Genomic DNA, 16,860 nt, shown 5'->3' on the forward strand with positions numbered 1-16,860 from the left:
TACAGACTGGTATCTAATCGAGGGGTTCGGGTGGTTTATATATAGAATAACAGATAGCCGGGGGGGTGAGTTACAGACTGGAAACTAATCGAGGGGTCTGGGGTGGTTTATATATAGAATAACAGATACCTGGGAATGAGTTACAGACTGGAATCTAATCGAGGGGTTCAGGGTGGTGTATATATAGAATAACAGATACCCGGGAGTGAGTTACAGACAAGAATTGAATCTACTGTGAATGTTCAGTATCCCATCACGAAAACTTGAGCACTAAAGTCCATTTGTGATACATTAGCTTTTCGACCCTTTTGGCGATTCAGCTGTTTGTCATTTGTGCTTGAATCAATTTCTGGAATGTTGTAACCCACTACCAAAAATACAAGAGACAGATTAAAGTCTTTATTTCACAGTAAATGGTCATAGATTTACATTTCTACAAAAAGAGACACCAAAATAATGTGACAAAGTGCAGAAATCAAGTAAGCTGCTGTACCCAGCCCCGAGCCCCTGTACCCAGCCCCGAGCCCCTGTACCCAGGCCCGAGCCCCTGTACCCAGCCCCGAGCCCCTGTACCCAGCCCCGAGCCCCCTGTACCCAGCCCCGAGCCCCCTGTACCCAGCCCCGAGCCCCCTGTACCCAGCCCCGAGCCCCTGTACCCAGCCCCGAGCCCCTGTACCCAGGCCCGAGCCCCTGTACCCAGCCCCGAGCCCCTGTACCCAGCCCCGAGCCCCCTGTACCCAGCCCCGAGCCCCCTGTACCCAGCCCCGAGCCCCTGTACCGAGCCCCTGTACCCAGCCCCGAGCCCCCTGTACCCAGCCCCGAACCCCCTGTACCCAGCCCCGAGCCCCCTGTACCCAGCCCCGAGCCCCAATACCCAGCCCTGAGCCCCCGTACCCAGCCCCGAGCCCCTGTACCCAGCCCGGAGCCCCTGTACCCTGCTCCGAGCCCCTGTACCCAGCCCCGAGCCCCCTGAACCCAGCCCCGTGCCCCTGTATCCAGCCCCGAGCCCCCTTGTACCCAGCCCCGAGCCCCTGTACCCAGCCCCCAACCCCCTGTACCCAGCCCCGAGACCCTGTACCCAGCCCCGAACCCCTGTACCCAGCCCCGAGCCCCTGTACCGAGCCCCGAATCCCTGTACCCGGCCCCAAGCCCCCTGTACCCAGCCCCGAGCCCCCTGTACCCAGCCCCGAGCCCCCTGTGCCGAGCCCGAACCCCTGTGCCCAGCCCCGAACCCCTGTACCCAGCCCCGAACCCCTGTACCCAGCCCCGAGCCCCTGTACCCGGCCCCGGACCCCTGTACCCGGCCCCGAGCCCCCTGTACCCAGCCCCGAGCCCCCTGTACCCAGCCCCGAGCCCCTGTACCCAGCCCCGAGCCCCCTGTACCCAGCCCCGAGCCCCTGTACCCAGCCCCGAGCCCCTGTACCCAGCTCCCAGCCCCGAGCCCCTGTACCCAGCCCCGAACCCCTGTACCCAGCCCCGAGCCCCTGTACCCAGCCCCGGCCCCTGTACCCAGCCCCGAGCCCCTGTACCCAACGCCGAGCCCCTGTACCCAGCCCCGAACCTCCTGTACCGAGCCCCGAGCTGAGCCTCAGCTGCACCCCAGGTACATAACTGCAGTGAAGGAAAAATCCCAGAGTTACTCCCACTTCTCCGGCTGTGCAGAGTAAACCTGTCTGTGCAAAAGACAATTTTCCAGCACACACCCTGCGGAGAGTTTCTGATGGATTGACTGCAGCTCGGGAGAATTTTGTCAAATAATATCTCAGTGTCGAAGTCACTTGTCTCACAATGCCAATATCTCCAGATTGTATTCCATCAAAGAGGTTTAAAGTCAAATGTCCTTTATAACAACCGCCACTGCTCCTAGACTGAACACTACACCCCATTACCGGAGTCAGACACTGCAACATGTCACCCCCACATTATAGAAGAATTCACCCTCAGACACACAGAACCGCAGTATCTACACTGCTTTTAGACAGACACTTTATAAAGTACATGACTTATATATAAACAATGACTAGCTTAGGACGTTAAATCTTTATAAATAAGAAATAATTTAGAATTAGCTGCAAAGATTTATCTTTTGAGAAGTGAGAAACACTAAAGTCAGTCAAGCACTGCTTCCCGTGTCACTCTGCATAGTCCATGCAGATCCCTGATATTTACCCCTCTCTGTCACACCAACTCTCAGCTGTACAAACATTGAATAGGTTTCTGCGTCCTCGCCCCAATGTCCACTTCCCATGAGAATCTAGGCAGGACATTGCAACACTGCTGGCAAAGCAGTGGAAATCACAGCGTCCCCAATCCTGTCCCCACACACACACACATTCCCTAACATTCAGGAATGGGAGATTCCACTGGAGCTCAGAGGAGTTAGTTGCGCCTCCCTCTGTTGTCCAGCCAAGGCCAGTTAACTCGAGAGAGAGGCGATCCAAGACCATTTTAGTCCAGTCTGTTTCAACAGGGCATAGTTCCAGGGCAATGCTCAGAACAGTAATATTGAACCACAAACTAAAAGATAAAACCCAGCAGGGGCTAAGAGAGAAAATGCTGTAAAATCTCAGCAGGTCCGGCAGCATCTGTAGGGAGAGAAAAGAGCTGACGTTTTGAGTCCAGATGACCCTTTGTCAAAGCTGGGGCTAATCTAACACAGCATTTAAATATCAGAACAGGAAACTGCTCAGCCCAGATTAGAGGTTTCAGTGATCGCCAGTGTGTGTTAGTGTTCGCCACACTGCTCAAACCCACAACACACTTTGCAGCAAAACTAGTGGCCAATGAATAAATAGAATATAAAATTCAAGAGGTAATGATGAGTCGGTATAAAACCTTAAGGCTCAAGTTCGAGAACTGTGTGAGGTATTGGGTTTCGCTTTATAAAAAAGTATCGATTCTCTCAGGAGAGGCAGAACAGGTTCACCAGGATAGCGTTGGTTACGTAGAAACTGAAATGCAAAATTGGGATTTCTTATTCGACCCTGGGGTTACAGGGCAACATGATCAAGTGTTTAACATTGCGAAAGTATGGGGCAGAGTAGACAAGTCTGCTGCAGTCATTGAGGAGCTGCTGACACAATGAAATGTTAACAGATTCAGAGCAGAGCGCAGGAGAAACATCTTCAGAAAGCCAAGGTCAGCATGTGGAATTCAGTCCAAAGGTTAGTGGTCGAGGAAAGTGGAAGGAAGGAAAAGGGGTTGACAGAAATAGAGACAGGGAGTGTAAATGTGAACTACAGCAAATCACAGACACCAACAGTGCAGAAGGAGACCATTCAGCCCATTGTGCCCACTAACAGCCAATGAGCCTCATCCCACTTTCCAGCTTTCGGCTGAGTCCTGAAGGTTTTTTTCTACTGTTCATTCGCAGGGTGCGGGCGTGGCGGGGTGCGGGGGTGGCGGGGTGCGGGGTGGCAGGGTGCGGGGGGGCCGCAGGGTGCGGGGGGGCCGCAGGGTGCGGGGGGGGCCGCAGGGTGCGGGGGGCCGCAGGGTGCGGGGGGGCCGCAGGGTGCGGGCGTGGCAGGGTGCGGGGGGGCCGCAGGGTGCGGGCGTGGCAGGGTGCGGGGGGGCCGCAGGGTGCGGGCGTGGCGGGGTGCGGGTGTCGCAGAGTGTGGCCATCGCAGGGTGCGGGCGTGGCAGGGTGTGGGCGTGGCAGGGTGCGGGCATGGCAGGGTGCGGGCGTGGCAGGGTGCGGGCGTGGCAGGGTGCGGGCGTGGCAGGGTGCGGGTGTCACCGGCTGGACCAGCATTCATTGCCCATCCCTAATTGCTCCTTCAGAAAGGTGGTGGTGAGCTGCCTTCTTGAACCGCTGCAGTCCCCAAGGTGGAGGTACACCCACTGTGCTGTTAGGGAGGGAGCTCCAGGATTTAGACCCAATGGCAGTGAAGGAACGGCCGATATATTTCCCAGTCAGGGTGGTGAGTGACTTGGAGGGGAACCTCCAGGTGGTGGGGTTCCCAGGTATCTGCTGCTCTTGTCCTTCTAGATGGTAGAGGCCATGGGTTTGGAAAGTGCTGCTGAAGGAACCTTGGTGAGTTCCTGCAGTGCATCTTGTAGATGGGACACACGGCTGCCACTGTTAGTCGGTGGTGGAGGGAGTGAATGTTTGTGGAAGGGGAGCAATCAAGCTGCTGCTTTGTCCTAGATGGCGTTGAGCTTCTCGAGTGTTGTTGGAGCTGCACTCATCCAGGCAAGTGGAGAGTATTCCATCACACTCCTGACTTGTGTCTTGTAGGTGGTACAGAGGTTGCTGCCAGGGACTATGTCAGCAGAAAGACAAGACATAGGAGCAGAATTAGGCCATTCGGCCCATTGAGTCTGCTCTCATAGGGCATTTCCCCTTCACTGTAGCTCACTCTAGGCAACTTTCAAAATCAATAGTATTGTTTTCACAGGCCAGAAGTACAACTCCTCACTGTTCACATCAGATTGGATTTGAGATTATTCCCAGTGATCTGCCCACTAAGTGTTTAAAGTCTCCTCCAAGAGTCCCATTCAGTGTGATGAAAAGCACGGCACTGCAGAGTAAACAAGGAAGTGTACCTGCACCCTGGGGAAGACTGGGGCCCTGCTAACTGTGAGCGAGATCTAGCTCAAACTGCTAATTCAGGCTCACAACACAAGTTCCACAGTGTCTGTATTCCCTTTCTCTCCTATTCAAATCAGAGAAGGGAGAGGAGGAGAGAGGGGGAGGAGGAGAGAGGGAGAGGAGGAGAGAGGGAGAGGAGGAGAGAGGGAGAGCTACGGGTCAGGGTTACAAATGAGCCAGACTCCGAGTGAGTGGAACAGGATAATATTGTGCAACTGCTCCCAGTGGAAGAGTAGGTGTGGAGAAGAGAGAGAAATCCCCAGTGTAAGAACCTAATAAAGACTCCCTCCAACCCAATTTAAATGAGCTATAAACAGCAGTAATTCTATATTAAATTGTGCTTTAAGATACTGGCAGTATAGTTGCAGCCATGATCAGAATCACATTACTGTGTAAATACCATAAAAACTCCAGTGGTACAGAGCTTCCAGCTGGAATTATGTCTCTCAATATCACGTAACGCCAATCACACCTGCTGCAGTTACAAACAAAAACGCAGCTCAAATCAGAAACATTTACAGACAGTAACGGGATTAACCATTGCTTCAAACACAGCCCCACATGATTGAAGGGAAAAGTACAAAAAACATCATCATTAAAAAGTTCCTGTCCATTTGAACTACCAGTTGCACATTGAACAAAGAGTTCACCCCACTCTGTAGTGTGTAGATAAAATATAGGTAAATATAGATCAAGTCACTTTGTGAACCTGCAGCTGCACACTGTAAACCATGTCAGGGTCCTTTCACTGTTCTGCTGTCTCGCTATGGATTGTTCCCGACTGCTTTTCCTCATCAGCCGTTTTCCTGTCCTGGAGTCTGGCATATGAAACGGCATCGCCCCTTTGGGGAGTGGGAGAGGGAGAGGAGAGATAATATTAATAATAATAAACGCTTATTGTCACAAGTAGGCTTCAATAAAGTTACTGTGAAAAGCCCCTAGTCGCCACATTCCGGCGCCTGTTCGGGGAGGCCGGTACGGGAATTGAACCCGCGCTGCTAGCCTTGTTCTGCATTAGAAGCCAGCTGTTTAGCCCACTGTGCGAAACCAGCCCCAGAGGGAGAAGAGGAGAGAGGGAGAGAGAGAGAGGTAGCATTAGGAAGTATCCAAGGCAAGGACCACATCATGTAAACATAGCTACAAGCGGGTAGTTAAATGGAATGAATACCTGGAGTGCTCAACGGGTTTTTTAGTGTTTCTAAAATCTGGAGCTCCACTGGTTTGTTTGGACAAGGAAGTTTACACATATTGAAGTAATTCCCTCCTATTGCTTCGAGTCTTAGACCTGGTTTCCTTTGACAATGAATCACACAGCACAGAGGCGGGTGTTCAGGCCATTGCACCCCCCCCCCTCCCCCACACACACACACACACACACACACACAAGGCCCTGCAAGTTTCACTGTTGCCACAATTTACCCAATTCCCTTTTGAAAATCAGAAAATTATTAAACGTGATCGTGAAGCCGGCCGAGCGACACAGAGATGGTGATGGCGCTAGATGCAGAAAAGGCGTTTGATTGGGTAGAGTGGGGTTACTTGATGGAGATTCTAGAGATTTGGGATTGGGTTGAGGATTACGGAGTGGGTATGGCTATGGTATAGGGAACCGCTTCGCAATTTTTGTTTTTGTTACTATTGAGCGGCGAAGAGAAAATCATAGGTTTGAGCCAGGGAGGCTGGACAGGAGGTTTCTGAGAGGGGGAATCAGGATATTAACAGATCTGTTCCTGGGGGACATTTTACGAGGTTGGAGGAGAAGTATGGATTGGCGCAAGCAGAAGGGTTTAGGTACCTACACCTCCAAGACTTTGTAAAGAAGGTTTTCCAGAGCTTCCCAATAGCACCGGCCCTCTCATTGTTGGAGAAGGTACAGTCGGCAGGGGGACTGGAGAAGGGGGTGGTGTCAGCGATTTAGGGGACAATTCTGGAGGACGTGGGGGTCTATGGAAGGGATTAAGGCCAAGTGGAAAGTAGGATTGAAGGAGGTAATGGAACAAGGTCTGTGGTGTGAGGTGCTACGAAGGGCGAATGCCTGAACCTCATGCATGAGGTTGGGGCTGATACAGCTGAAGGTCGTGGTATAGGACGTACCTCACGAGGGAGAGGAGGAGCCAGCTCTATGAGTGGGGCGAGGATATCAGACAGCGGTGTGGGAGGGGTCCCGCAAACCACATGCGTATGTTTTGGTCTTACCCAAAGTTGGAGAGGTATTGGTGGGAGGTCAGCAGCATCACCGCGGGGGGTACTACATGTGAACTTGGAACCGGGTCCCCTAGAAGCCATTTTCGGAGTGTCGGACCGGCCCAGGCTGCAGGTGGGTGCGGGGGCTGATGCTTTAGCCTACACCTCACTGATTGCCCAGAGGCGGGTCCTGTTGGGGTGGATGTCAGCTTCTCCACCCTGTGTCTCGGCGTGACGGGGGGACCTGCTGAAACTCTTCACCCTGGAGAAGGTGAAATTTGAGCTAAGGGGAGCGAAGGAGGGGGTTCTACAATTCATGGGGATTGTCTATCACGGGGATTGTCTATCACGGGGATTGTCTATCACGGGGATTGTCTATCACGGGGATTGTCTATCACGGGGATTGTCTATCACGGGGATTGTCTATCACGGGGATTGTCTATCACGGGGATTGTCTATCACGGGGATTGTCTATCACGGGGATTGTCTATCATGCACTTTCAGGGATTTGTTGCCATTGAACACTGTGGGGGGGGGGGGTAAGAGTTGGGTTTGTTTTCCTTTGTTATGTTGTTAATTTATTTTTGGTATGTACAAATTGATGGATCAAGCTGTATGTGGATGGGGCTGCTGCTTGGGATTGTTGCTTTGTTTTTCTTTTTGTTTGTTTGATGAAAATGATGAAATGAGAGCAATAAAAAGATTTTAAAAAAAGAAAACTCACTTTTTACCAAGTGACGCGAGTCCATAAAGTACCCCTGAAGCAAAAGCAATGGCATTCCCAAACAGCGTAGTGATCGAAAACCGCAGGAATACCGGGAAAATCGCCATTCTGTGGGGAAAACAAAATCTCAGATACGGTGCATCCAGTTCTCCCAAAAATGTATGAGAGCTGGCAGATCAGGAAGAATCTCTCCACCCAACGGATATCAGGTTCTGAAACTTCTATCTGACATCACTTGTTTCTACAATTATCACAGGTCACGACAGAGGACGTCCAGTGGTGCCAAGAGCCCTCAGTTTTTGGTCTTTTTCACTATTCCCGGGATGAATTGGTGGACAGACTCATCCCATTTGAGAGCCTCTTGAGAGGATGTCAAAAGGAACAAGAAAGAAGATTGGGAAGAAAGATGTGAGCGGAGAGATCAGAAAGATTCTGATGAGCCGAGCAAGGTGCGGAGTCCAGGGGGATTGAAGATGGCGGTTAGGCTGACGGACGTAATGGCTGTCGAATTTGAAAGGCAAGCCAACAAGTATTTCAAAATGTAATGGAAGGAAATGTTGGAGACCCTCAACAGGTCAGTGGAGGAAGTCTTGTTCCCGATAAAGGAGTTTTTGGGAAAGACAGAGACGGTGTGGGAGCATGGTGAGGTGCTGAAGGGGGTGGAGGGGACACTGGCACCACACAGTGACCAGTTGGCCTCGCTGGATACTGAGTTGCGGAGGATGGAGGAATGGAACAAGGGCCTGAGGGCCGAAGTCGAGGAGCTGGAGAATAGGAGTGGCAGAACCTCAGGATCGTTGGTTTACCTGAGGGGGTGGAGGGTCCAAGGCCGACTGAATACTTCAAGTCTATGTTTATAAAGTTGATGGCGGAGAATGATCGGGTCCCCCACCATCAAGCTGAATCAGGTCTGTCAATAGCTCCAGGCGAAACCACGGGTGAATGAGCCACTATGAGAGGTGATTGTCTGTTTTCACAGCTGTCGGACGAAGGAGAGGATCCTGAACTGGGCCAAGGAGAATTGGAGATGCGGTGGGAAGGCAGAATTAGCAAGGAGGCATGCGGCCTACAACAGGGCGAAGTCAGCCCTTCTCAAGAATGGCATGTGTTTTGGTGTGGTGTACCCGGTGAAGCTGAGAGTTACATACAATATCAGGAAGTGGAGGCTTTTATTAAAGATCAAGGACTTGGACTGAACTGAGAGGTTTGAATGGAACTTTGCTGGTGGTCAGGAGTTATTTGCATGGGGACATTTTGCAATATTGTGTTTTTTCTTATGTTTCTCTTTTGCCCGTCCTCCGATTCTTTTCATCATTGTACAGACTTGGGGTGAATTGAAATTGGTGTGGCTTGTTTGAGATTTTCCTTTTTGTGTTTCCTTTTTAGGTGGGTGTTTTTTGGTTTGGAGGGAGTGTTTGGCTTGAGGGAGGGGTGTTGGGTAGTTTCAAGGTTGAAGGAGGGGGTGGAGGAGTTCCGGCTATTGGGTGTGTGTGTGTGCTAACAGTCTGAGGTTGGCTAGTGAATGGGAGGGAGGTGGGCCCGGGGGGGGGGGGGGGGGGGGGGGGGGGGGGCTGCACTTTGCTGAACGTTCAGGCAGGTTTCAATGAGCCTAGGAGTTGTGAATTCTGGGGGGATGGGAATGGAGAGAGAGGTGCTGGTTCAAGAGGGGGCAATTAATTAATAAAACAGCCAGGGGTTTTAGTTGGGGGATATGGAGATGGATTAGGGGGGGTTGATATGTCCCGGGAAAGTTGGAAGTCTGCGGTTTTCGTGAGCGTGTATGTTGCCTCACAGCACCAGGGTCCCGGGTTCGAGTCCCGGCTTGGGTCACTATCTGTGCGGAGTCTGCACGTTCTCCCCGTGTCTGCGTGGGTTTCCTCCGGGTGCTCCGGTTTCTTCCCACAGTCCCAAAAGTCGTGCTGTTAGGTGAATTCCCCCTCTTTGCACCCGAACAGGCGCCGGAATGTGGCAACTAAGGGCTTTTCACAGTAACTTCATTGCAGTGTTAATGTAAGCCTACTTGTGACAATAACGATTATTATTACAAATTGGGATGATGTGGAGTTTATGAAGAGGATGTTGGCAGCCATACCGGACATGGACACGCACCAGTTGATTTTGGGGGAGATCTGAGCTCTGAACCCGAAGTTGGTCTGAGCTGAAGTCGCCGGCCCCTTCGGAGGTCGCGAAGGCACTGATGGCATTCCTGAAGGAGGTGGTGGATGTGGATCCGTGGTAGGTATTGCACCATGGGAGCAGGGAATCCTCCTTTTTCTCTCCAGAAAAGTACATTTGGGTAATTATTTATTGGTGATGGGGAAGTCTCTGCTGCCGGGGTGAGGAATGCAGAATATTCCACAATGGTTATTTTGGATCGTGCTCCGTACCTGGTAGATGTGGTTTTGGAGACAGGGCCGGTTCAGTGGCTGCGCTGCCGTGGAGTTTGGATGTCGGGCTGTTGGCCGATTTGGGATTTTGTGTGAAGATGCCCAGAGTGATTGATGACTGTATGGGGTCAATAAAAAGGGTGAGGTGTCGCCCTCGGTATTTTGAGAGGCCCTGAATGCGGTGGTGAGAGGGGAGATAATCTCGTATACGGCACAGGTGGATAATGGGCGAGAGAGGAGTGTCAATGGCTAATGGAGGAGATTTTGGAGGTAGGGGGTAGGTACTCGAGTGACCTGATTCCAGAGATCCTGGGGAGCAGAAAGCTGCAGATGCAGTTTGATGTATTATCTACCTAAGACAGAGCGTCAATCGTGGCGTTCAAGGGGGTCAATGAACGAATATGGGGAGGTCAGTTGTCACTTGGCTGGTCAGCTGAGGCGAAAGGCAGCCTCCTGAGAGTTTGTTCAGATTCAGGGGGTGGGGCGGAGACACACTGGTGTCTGCAGCATTTAAAGTTAATAAGGTATTTGAGGCATTCTATATGAATCTATATAGGTCAGAGCCACCTGGGGAGGAGTCGGATATGGTGGAGCTTCAGGAGGAGCTGGAGTGACCTAACGTGGAGGAGGAGGATCGGGAAGGGTTGCAAGTGCCTTTGGGGGGCGGAGACAGCTATTGGCTGATTGCAGATGGTTAAGGCGCTGGGGCCGGACAGGTTCCCCTTGGAAATTTATAAAGGTTTGCTGATCGGCTGGTACCGTTATTGGTGGAAATGTTGAGGATTTGGTGGCACGGGTCTCTTCCAGATATAATGATGTAAGCGGCAATTCCGTTCTTGCTAAAGAAGGATTAGGATCTGGTAGAAGTGTGGATCATACCGCCCAATTTCCTTATGGAATGTGGATGCCAAGACTCCGGTTGGAGGAGTCTGTCCCCCGGGTAATTGGAGAGGATCAGACGGGGTTCGTGAAGGGTCGGCGTTTGTCATCTAACGTGAGGCGGCTTTTAAACGTGGCGTTGTCCCAGCAGAAGGGAGAGAGCGGGAGGTTATTGTGGCTTTGGATGCAGAGAAGGGTAGAATAGGGGTATTTGTTTGCAGTGTTACAACGATTTGGGATAGGGCTTAAATTTGCATTGGTTTTTAAGTAATGCGCCTAAGGCTAGCATCTGTACAAATTTTTTTTCTTTTCTTTTTTTTTGGTTTATAAATTTAGAGTAGCCAATTATTTTTCTTTTTCAATTAAGGGGCAATTTAGCGTAGCCAATCCACCTAACCTGCACATCTTTGGGTTGTGGGGGTGAGACCCACGTAGACACGGGGAGAATGTGCAACCTCCACACAGACAGTGACCCGGGGCCGGGATTCGAACCCGGGTCCTCAGAGCCACAGTCCCAGTGCTAACCACTGTGCCACATGCCGCACTAGCATCCGTACAAATAATATGAATTCGGGACTCTTTCAGCCGCATTGGGGAATGAGGCAGGGGTGGCCTCTGTCCTACCTCTTCTTTCTGTTGGCAATTGAGCTTTTGACCATTGCCCTGGGGGGCTCGGATAAGTGGAGGGGAATAATAGAGGGGTGGAACTAAGGGTTTCCTTGTACACTGATGATGATCTCTTGTACATGACGGATCCGATTCCCACAATGGGTGATATCATGGGGTCGCTGAGAGTGAGGGGAGTTAATTTAGGGGGTGGTTACTGGTTTGTTTAACGGCTCTCATTTAGGTACTAGGGTGTGCAGGTAGCTTGGCTGAGCCGGCTCCGTTAATTGAATTTTACGAGCTTGTGAGAAGGGTCAAGGCCAATTTAAGGAGGTGGGACAGTCTCCCTCTGTCCTTGGTGGGCAGAAGATAAATATTTCACCAAAGTTTCTATTCTGTTCCAGTGGTTCTACCAAGAGCAGAGAGATTGATTTTGTCCTTTATTTGGGCTGGTAAACTGGCTGAGGATATGGTGGACGGTCCTTAAGAGAGGTCAGCAGTCAGGGGGCTTGGCATTGCTGAACTTGATGCAGAGAATGTGGAGAAGGTTTGGGATGGTGTGGGGATCCTGAGGTTGTATGGGTGCGGATGGAGTCGGGGTCCTGTAGGGTGTCAAGGTTAAGGGCGTTAGTGAAGAAGGGGAGGGGAGAGTTTTTTTTTGGGGGGGGGGGGGGTGGGGGGGGGGGGGAAGGGTTCAGTTTGCTACTATAGTTGGAAAATAGGGTAGGGATTGGGATGGAGGGGATTGGGTGCTTGGAGGGGGATCTGTGAAGGTTGATTTATTTTTTAAAAGAAATTTAGAGTACCCAATTATTTTTTCCAATTATGGAGCAATTTAGCGTGGCCAATCCACCTACCCTGCACATCTTTGGGCTGTGGGGGGTGAAACTTCCCTCAGGGAGACTGTGCAAACTCCTGCCCCATGAAGAGTGATTTTTGATGTTGTCTCTGTCCTTTCTGCTTAAAATTGAAAATGCCTTGAATAAAAATATTTTAAAAAAAAGGAAATTAGTTGCATTGCTGGCCTGCTCCATCACTGACCATATGCCCACTGTGGCCCGCACGATGCCCTCTGCAGCTGGCGCAGCACCCATTACAGCCAGTGTGAGCCACGCAATGTGTTACAGTCCCCCCCCCCCACCAACATGCTTACCCGCAGTAGAAGACTGCTTTCTGCCAATACCGAAGTTTATCAACTCTCGCAGACACTGCATTTGCAAACTCAATGAACTGGCAGCAGAACGGCGCCTCACAGAGGAAAAGGACAAATGCATTCAGCCTGCAGATTGAAAGATAAAAGAGCAGCTTTATTGCAGAGAACTGGTTGTAACTCGCCATCAGAACATGTTGTTACAGCTGAGGATTTTACTCAAAGTGATGGGAATGCGGAAGCAAAGGGAGCCAGGTGGTGAATAGCTTTGATATATTTACGAGAATTCCGGAGAGCTGTAGAAGGATATACTGATCAGGGGAGATAAAGACTAGAGGAGATTTGTGCGTACAGCATGGATGAATAGGGTCAAATGGTCTGTTTCTGCGCTGTGCAGCTATCAGGAAGAAAGTTATTTTTCCCCAAAGAGTGATAAAGTTTGGATCAATTCACTTTGCAGAATGTGACATTGAAGATTCAGCTGGATGCTCAGCTGGGACGGTCAGAGCACTAAAGAGGCTGAATAGCCTTTACTCATCCTTCACTGCACTTTTACATTTAACAGGTTCCCACTGAAGCAGCTGCCAAATTTGCTGCAACGCTGCCCCTCTGCCTGACACGATGAAGCTGTCTGTCAGTGCACAGCGCTGCAGGAATCCAGGAACAGACCCTCCACAAAACAGCACATTGCCAAGGGGTGGCACAGTAGTAGGACTGCAGCCTCACAGCGCCAGGGACCCGGATTCAATTCCAGCCTTGGGTCACTGTCTGTGTGGAGTTTGCACGTTCACCCCGTGTCTGCGTGGGTTTCCTCCCACACATTAGGTGGATTGGCCATGCTCAACGTGCAAGGTTATAGGGTGGGGGAGTGGACCTAGGTAGGGTGCTCTTTCTGAGGGTCAGTGCAGACTCGATGGGCTGAATGGACTCCTTCTGCACCGTAGGGATTATTTGGGCACAGTGCTCAGCAACTAAACCAGGCAAAATATGGGAAAGGATATTGTAACCACAATATATCAAATTGCTGCTCAAATTCACAATTCAAATCTTTGGCGCAATTCATTTTTATTCTAATTAGGATACGTCAGGAAAAACTGGTTCAGGAAGAATGCTTGGGACTGCAGGATGGGGAGGTGGAGGTAGCTGAGGGACTTGAGCAGGATACAGTAAGTAAAGTGCAGGCTGAGCTGAGAGCAATGGCAGCAGTTGGAAGACAAAGATTGAGGGACGGTAGGCAAGTGGGGAAAGAGAGAACACAAGCAGGATTGATCAGTTACCCTGACTCTCCTTTCCATTGATGTTCAGCAGCCAATCTGATCTTGACAACCGGTTGTTTCAAATGATTTTCAACTAGAATGAGGTGGGGTGGTGGAGGGTGGCAGGTCAAGACACACGAGCACCAAAAACAGGAGAACTTGGAAAGGTTTTTTTTATATATTAGCGCATCAAGAGCAGCTTGTGTGTGTTGCAATATTCCTTGGAAGGGTTGCAGCATGACATCACTGGAAGGGAAGTATGTCATGCGGTCCAGTTTAAGTTTCACTTTTGCTTTTGGGCAGAGCACATACGCACAGAAGGATCTGCTGCTGATGTCTTGAAGCTTTCTATCCATGTGCAAGCAGTCCTCACCGTCCAAAGACGTGCAGGTTAGGTGAATTGGTCATGATAAATTGTCCTGAGTGACCAAAAAGGGTTAGGAGGGGTTATTGGGTTACAGGGATAGGGTGGAAGTGAGGGCTTAAGTGGGTCGGTGCAGACTCGATGGGCTGAGTGGCCTCCTTCTGCACTGTATGTTCTATGTTACTATGTTCGAGTTAAGACAAATCGGCACTTACAAAATTTCCAAACTGACACTCCGTTTTGACTTTGCAACGCTAGTTTGAACTTTGTGGTGTTTCACCAGTGAACAGTTGGTCTTTACCAATGGTTACGCCCCACCTTTTACAACATCCAGAAGGGCAAATTGCTTCTCAGATACAGTATAGATGTGTCTTTGAAAGTGTAGGCACTGTTATATCATGGGAAATACATTACTGTCAGGCAATTTGTTTTTTTTAATACACATTTAGTGTACCCAATTCATTTATCTAATGAAGGGGCAATTTAGAACATAGAACAGTACAGCACAGAACAGGCCCTTCGGCCCTCGATGTTGTGCCGAGCAATGATCATCCTACTCAAACCCACGTCTCCACCCTATACCCGTAACCCAACAACCCCCCCCTTAACCTTACTTTTTAATCCACCTAACCCGCACATCTTTGGACTGTGGGAGGAAACCGGAGCACCCGGAGGAAACCCACGCACACACGGGGAGGACGTGCAGACTCCGCACAGACAGTGACCCAGCCGGGAATCGAACCTGGGACCCTGGAGCTGTGAAACATTTATGCTAACCACCATGCTACCGTGCTGCCCAAATTTAGCATGGTCAATCCACCTACCCTGCACATCTTTGGGTTGTGGGGGGGGGCCGAAACCCACGCAAACACGGGAAAAATGTGCAAACTCCACATGAATAGTGACCCAGAGCCGGGATTGAACCTGGGACCTCGGTGCTGTGAGGCTGCAATGCTAACCACTGTGCCACCCTGCTACCCTTCTGTCAGGCAATTATACTGAAGAAAGAACCCCCAAACATAGAACATAGAACAGTACAGCACAGAACAGGCCCTTCGGCCCTCGATGTTGTGCCGAGCAATGATCACCCTACTCAAAACCACGTATCCACCCTGTACCCGTAACCCAACAATCCCCCCCCACTTAACCTTACTTTTTAGGACACTACGGGCAATTTAGCATGGCCAATCCACCTAACCCGCACATCTTTGGACCTTTCACTATTCAGTGAAATTAGGGTATCGCACTTTGGTTCAGGAACCAATCCCCCAATTATAACATTTTTGTCTGTGGGAAAACCGGTTTCAACTTAAGACATTGACTTACAATGTGGTTTTCAAGAACCAACTGCGTTGCAAGTCCGAGGACTGTAGGTATATCTGTTCTCATGTGCCTTGTCTTAATAACTTGTTTAGACAATCCTTCGTGGAATGATAGGTGCCTTTGTTATAAAAGCACAAGACTGTTCAATTACTTACACCATCCAGACACCAGCCGCAATGTTGAGGGGATCAATTGTTACACAGTTCCACACGCCAGCAATTGCACATGCTGCAAAACAATAGGAGGAAAGTGCATCAGTTCTACCAGCAGCAACACAACACAACACTCACTGCTGTCACATCGTACCACGGCTGTCACCACTTGTCTTTCTGACTCCTTGTAATCTCTAATTGTAGGTAATTTCAACATTCTGAATTCTCTTTCAGTGTACCCTAACAGGCGCCGGAATGTGGCGACTAGGGGCTTTTCACAGTAACTTCATTGCAGTGTTAATGGAAGACTACTTGCGACACTAAAGATTATTAGAAAACATAAACATCCTTCACACTCCTCTTCCCCACCGTATTCCATGTGGAGATGCCGGCGTTGGATTGGGCTGAGAACAGTAAGGAGTCTCACACCACCAGGTTAAAGTCCAACAGGTTTATTTGAAATCACAACCTTTCGGAGCACAGCTCCTTCATCACAGCATATATTGGAGACACAATTACAGGATAATTACAGATTGGAACGTGAAGAACTGTTGGAATGCGAGTCTTTCCAGGTAAACAAGTCTTTACGGAACAAAGTGGAGTGAATGATATTTACAGGTAATAGAGTGAAATGTCTCAAACCAGGAGAGTCAGTAGGAATCTGCAAACCTGGGCAGCATGGTGGGGGTTACATGTGACACAAATCCGATATCCTGGTTGAGGCCGTCCTCAATGCGTACTGTTTTTTTTTAAATTTAGAGTACCCAATTCAGTTTTTCCAATTAAGGGGCAATTTAGCGTGGCCAATCCACCTAGCCTGCACATCTTTGGGTTGTGGGGGTGAAACCCACGCAGACACGGGGAGAATGTGCAAACTCCACACGGACAGTGACCCAGAGCAGGGATCGAACCTGGGACCTCAGCGCCGTGAGGCAGCAGTGCTAACCACTGCGCCACCGTGCTGCCCACTCAATGCGTACTGTTAATAATAAAAGGGTACTTGTGTTTACATTTTACAAACCCCATGACTGGTCAATTTAACTCAACCAAAGCCACGGATATTAATATAAAATCTAATCTGGCCTGTGTAGATTGTAGATGGTGAACAGGCTTTGGGGAATCAGGAGGTGATTTACTCGCTGCAGGATTCCCACCCTCTGACCTGCTCTGGTAGCCACAGTATTAATGTGGCTGGGTCCAGTTCAGTTTCTGATCAATGGTAACCCCCAGGATGTTGATTGTGG

General features: G+C 50.2%; 1 protein-coding gene across 1 annotated transcript; it reads right to left on the reverse strand.

Annotated features, from left to right (window-relative positions):
* Positions 1–4,203: 4,203 nt before the first annotated feature.
* On the reverse strand, positions 4,204–16,340 carry cacfd1 (calcium channel flower domain containing 1). The gene is made up of 4 exons (XM_038782282.1): positions 15,620–16,340; positions 12,525–12,650; positions 7,500–7,607; positions 4,204–5,433 (listed from the first exon to the last, which is right to left on the reverse strand). Exons 1-4 carry the CDS (start codon positions 15,622–15,624, stop codon positions 5,337–5,339), a joined length of 336 nt encoding a protein of 111 aa, XP_038638210.1. The 5' UTR covers positions 15,625–16,340; the 3' UTR covers positions 4,204–5,336.
* Between the last annotated feature and the right edge of the window lie 520 nt (positions 16,341–16,860).

This window comes from Scyliorhinus canicula, chromosome 21 (genome assembly GCF_902713615.1).
Source record: "Scyliorhinus canicula chromosome 21, sScyCan1.1, whole genome shotgun sequence".
In the NCBI taxonomy this organism is placed as follows: Eukaryota; Metazoa; Chordata; class Chondrichthyes; order Carcharhiniformes; family Scyliorhinidae; genus Scyliorhinus; species Scyliorhinus canicula.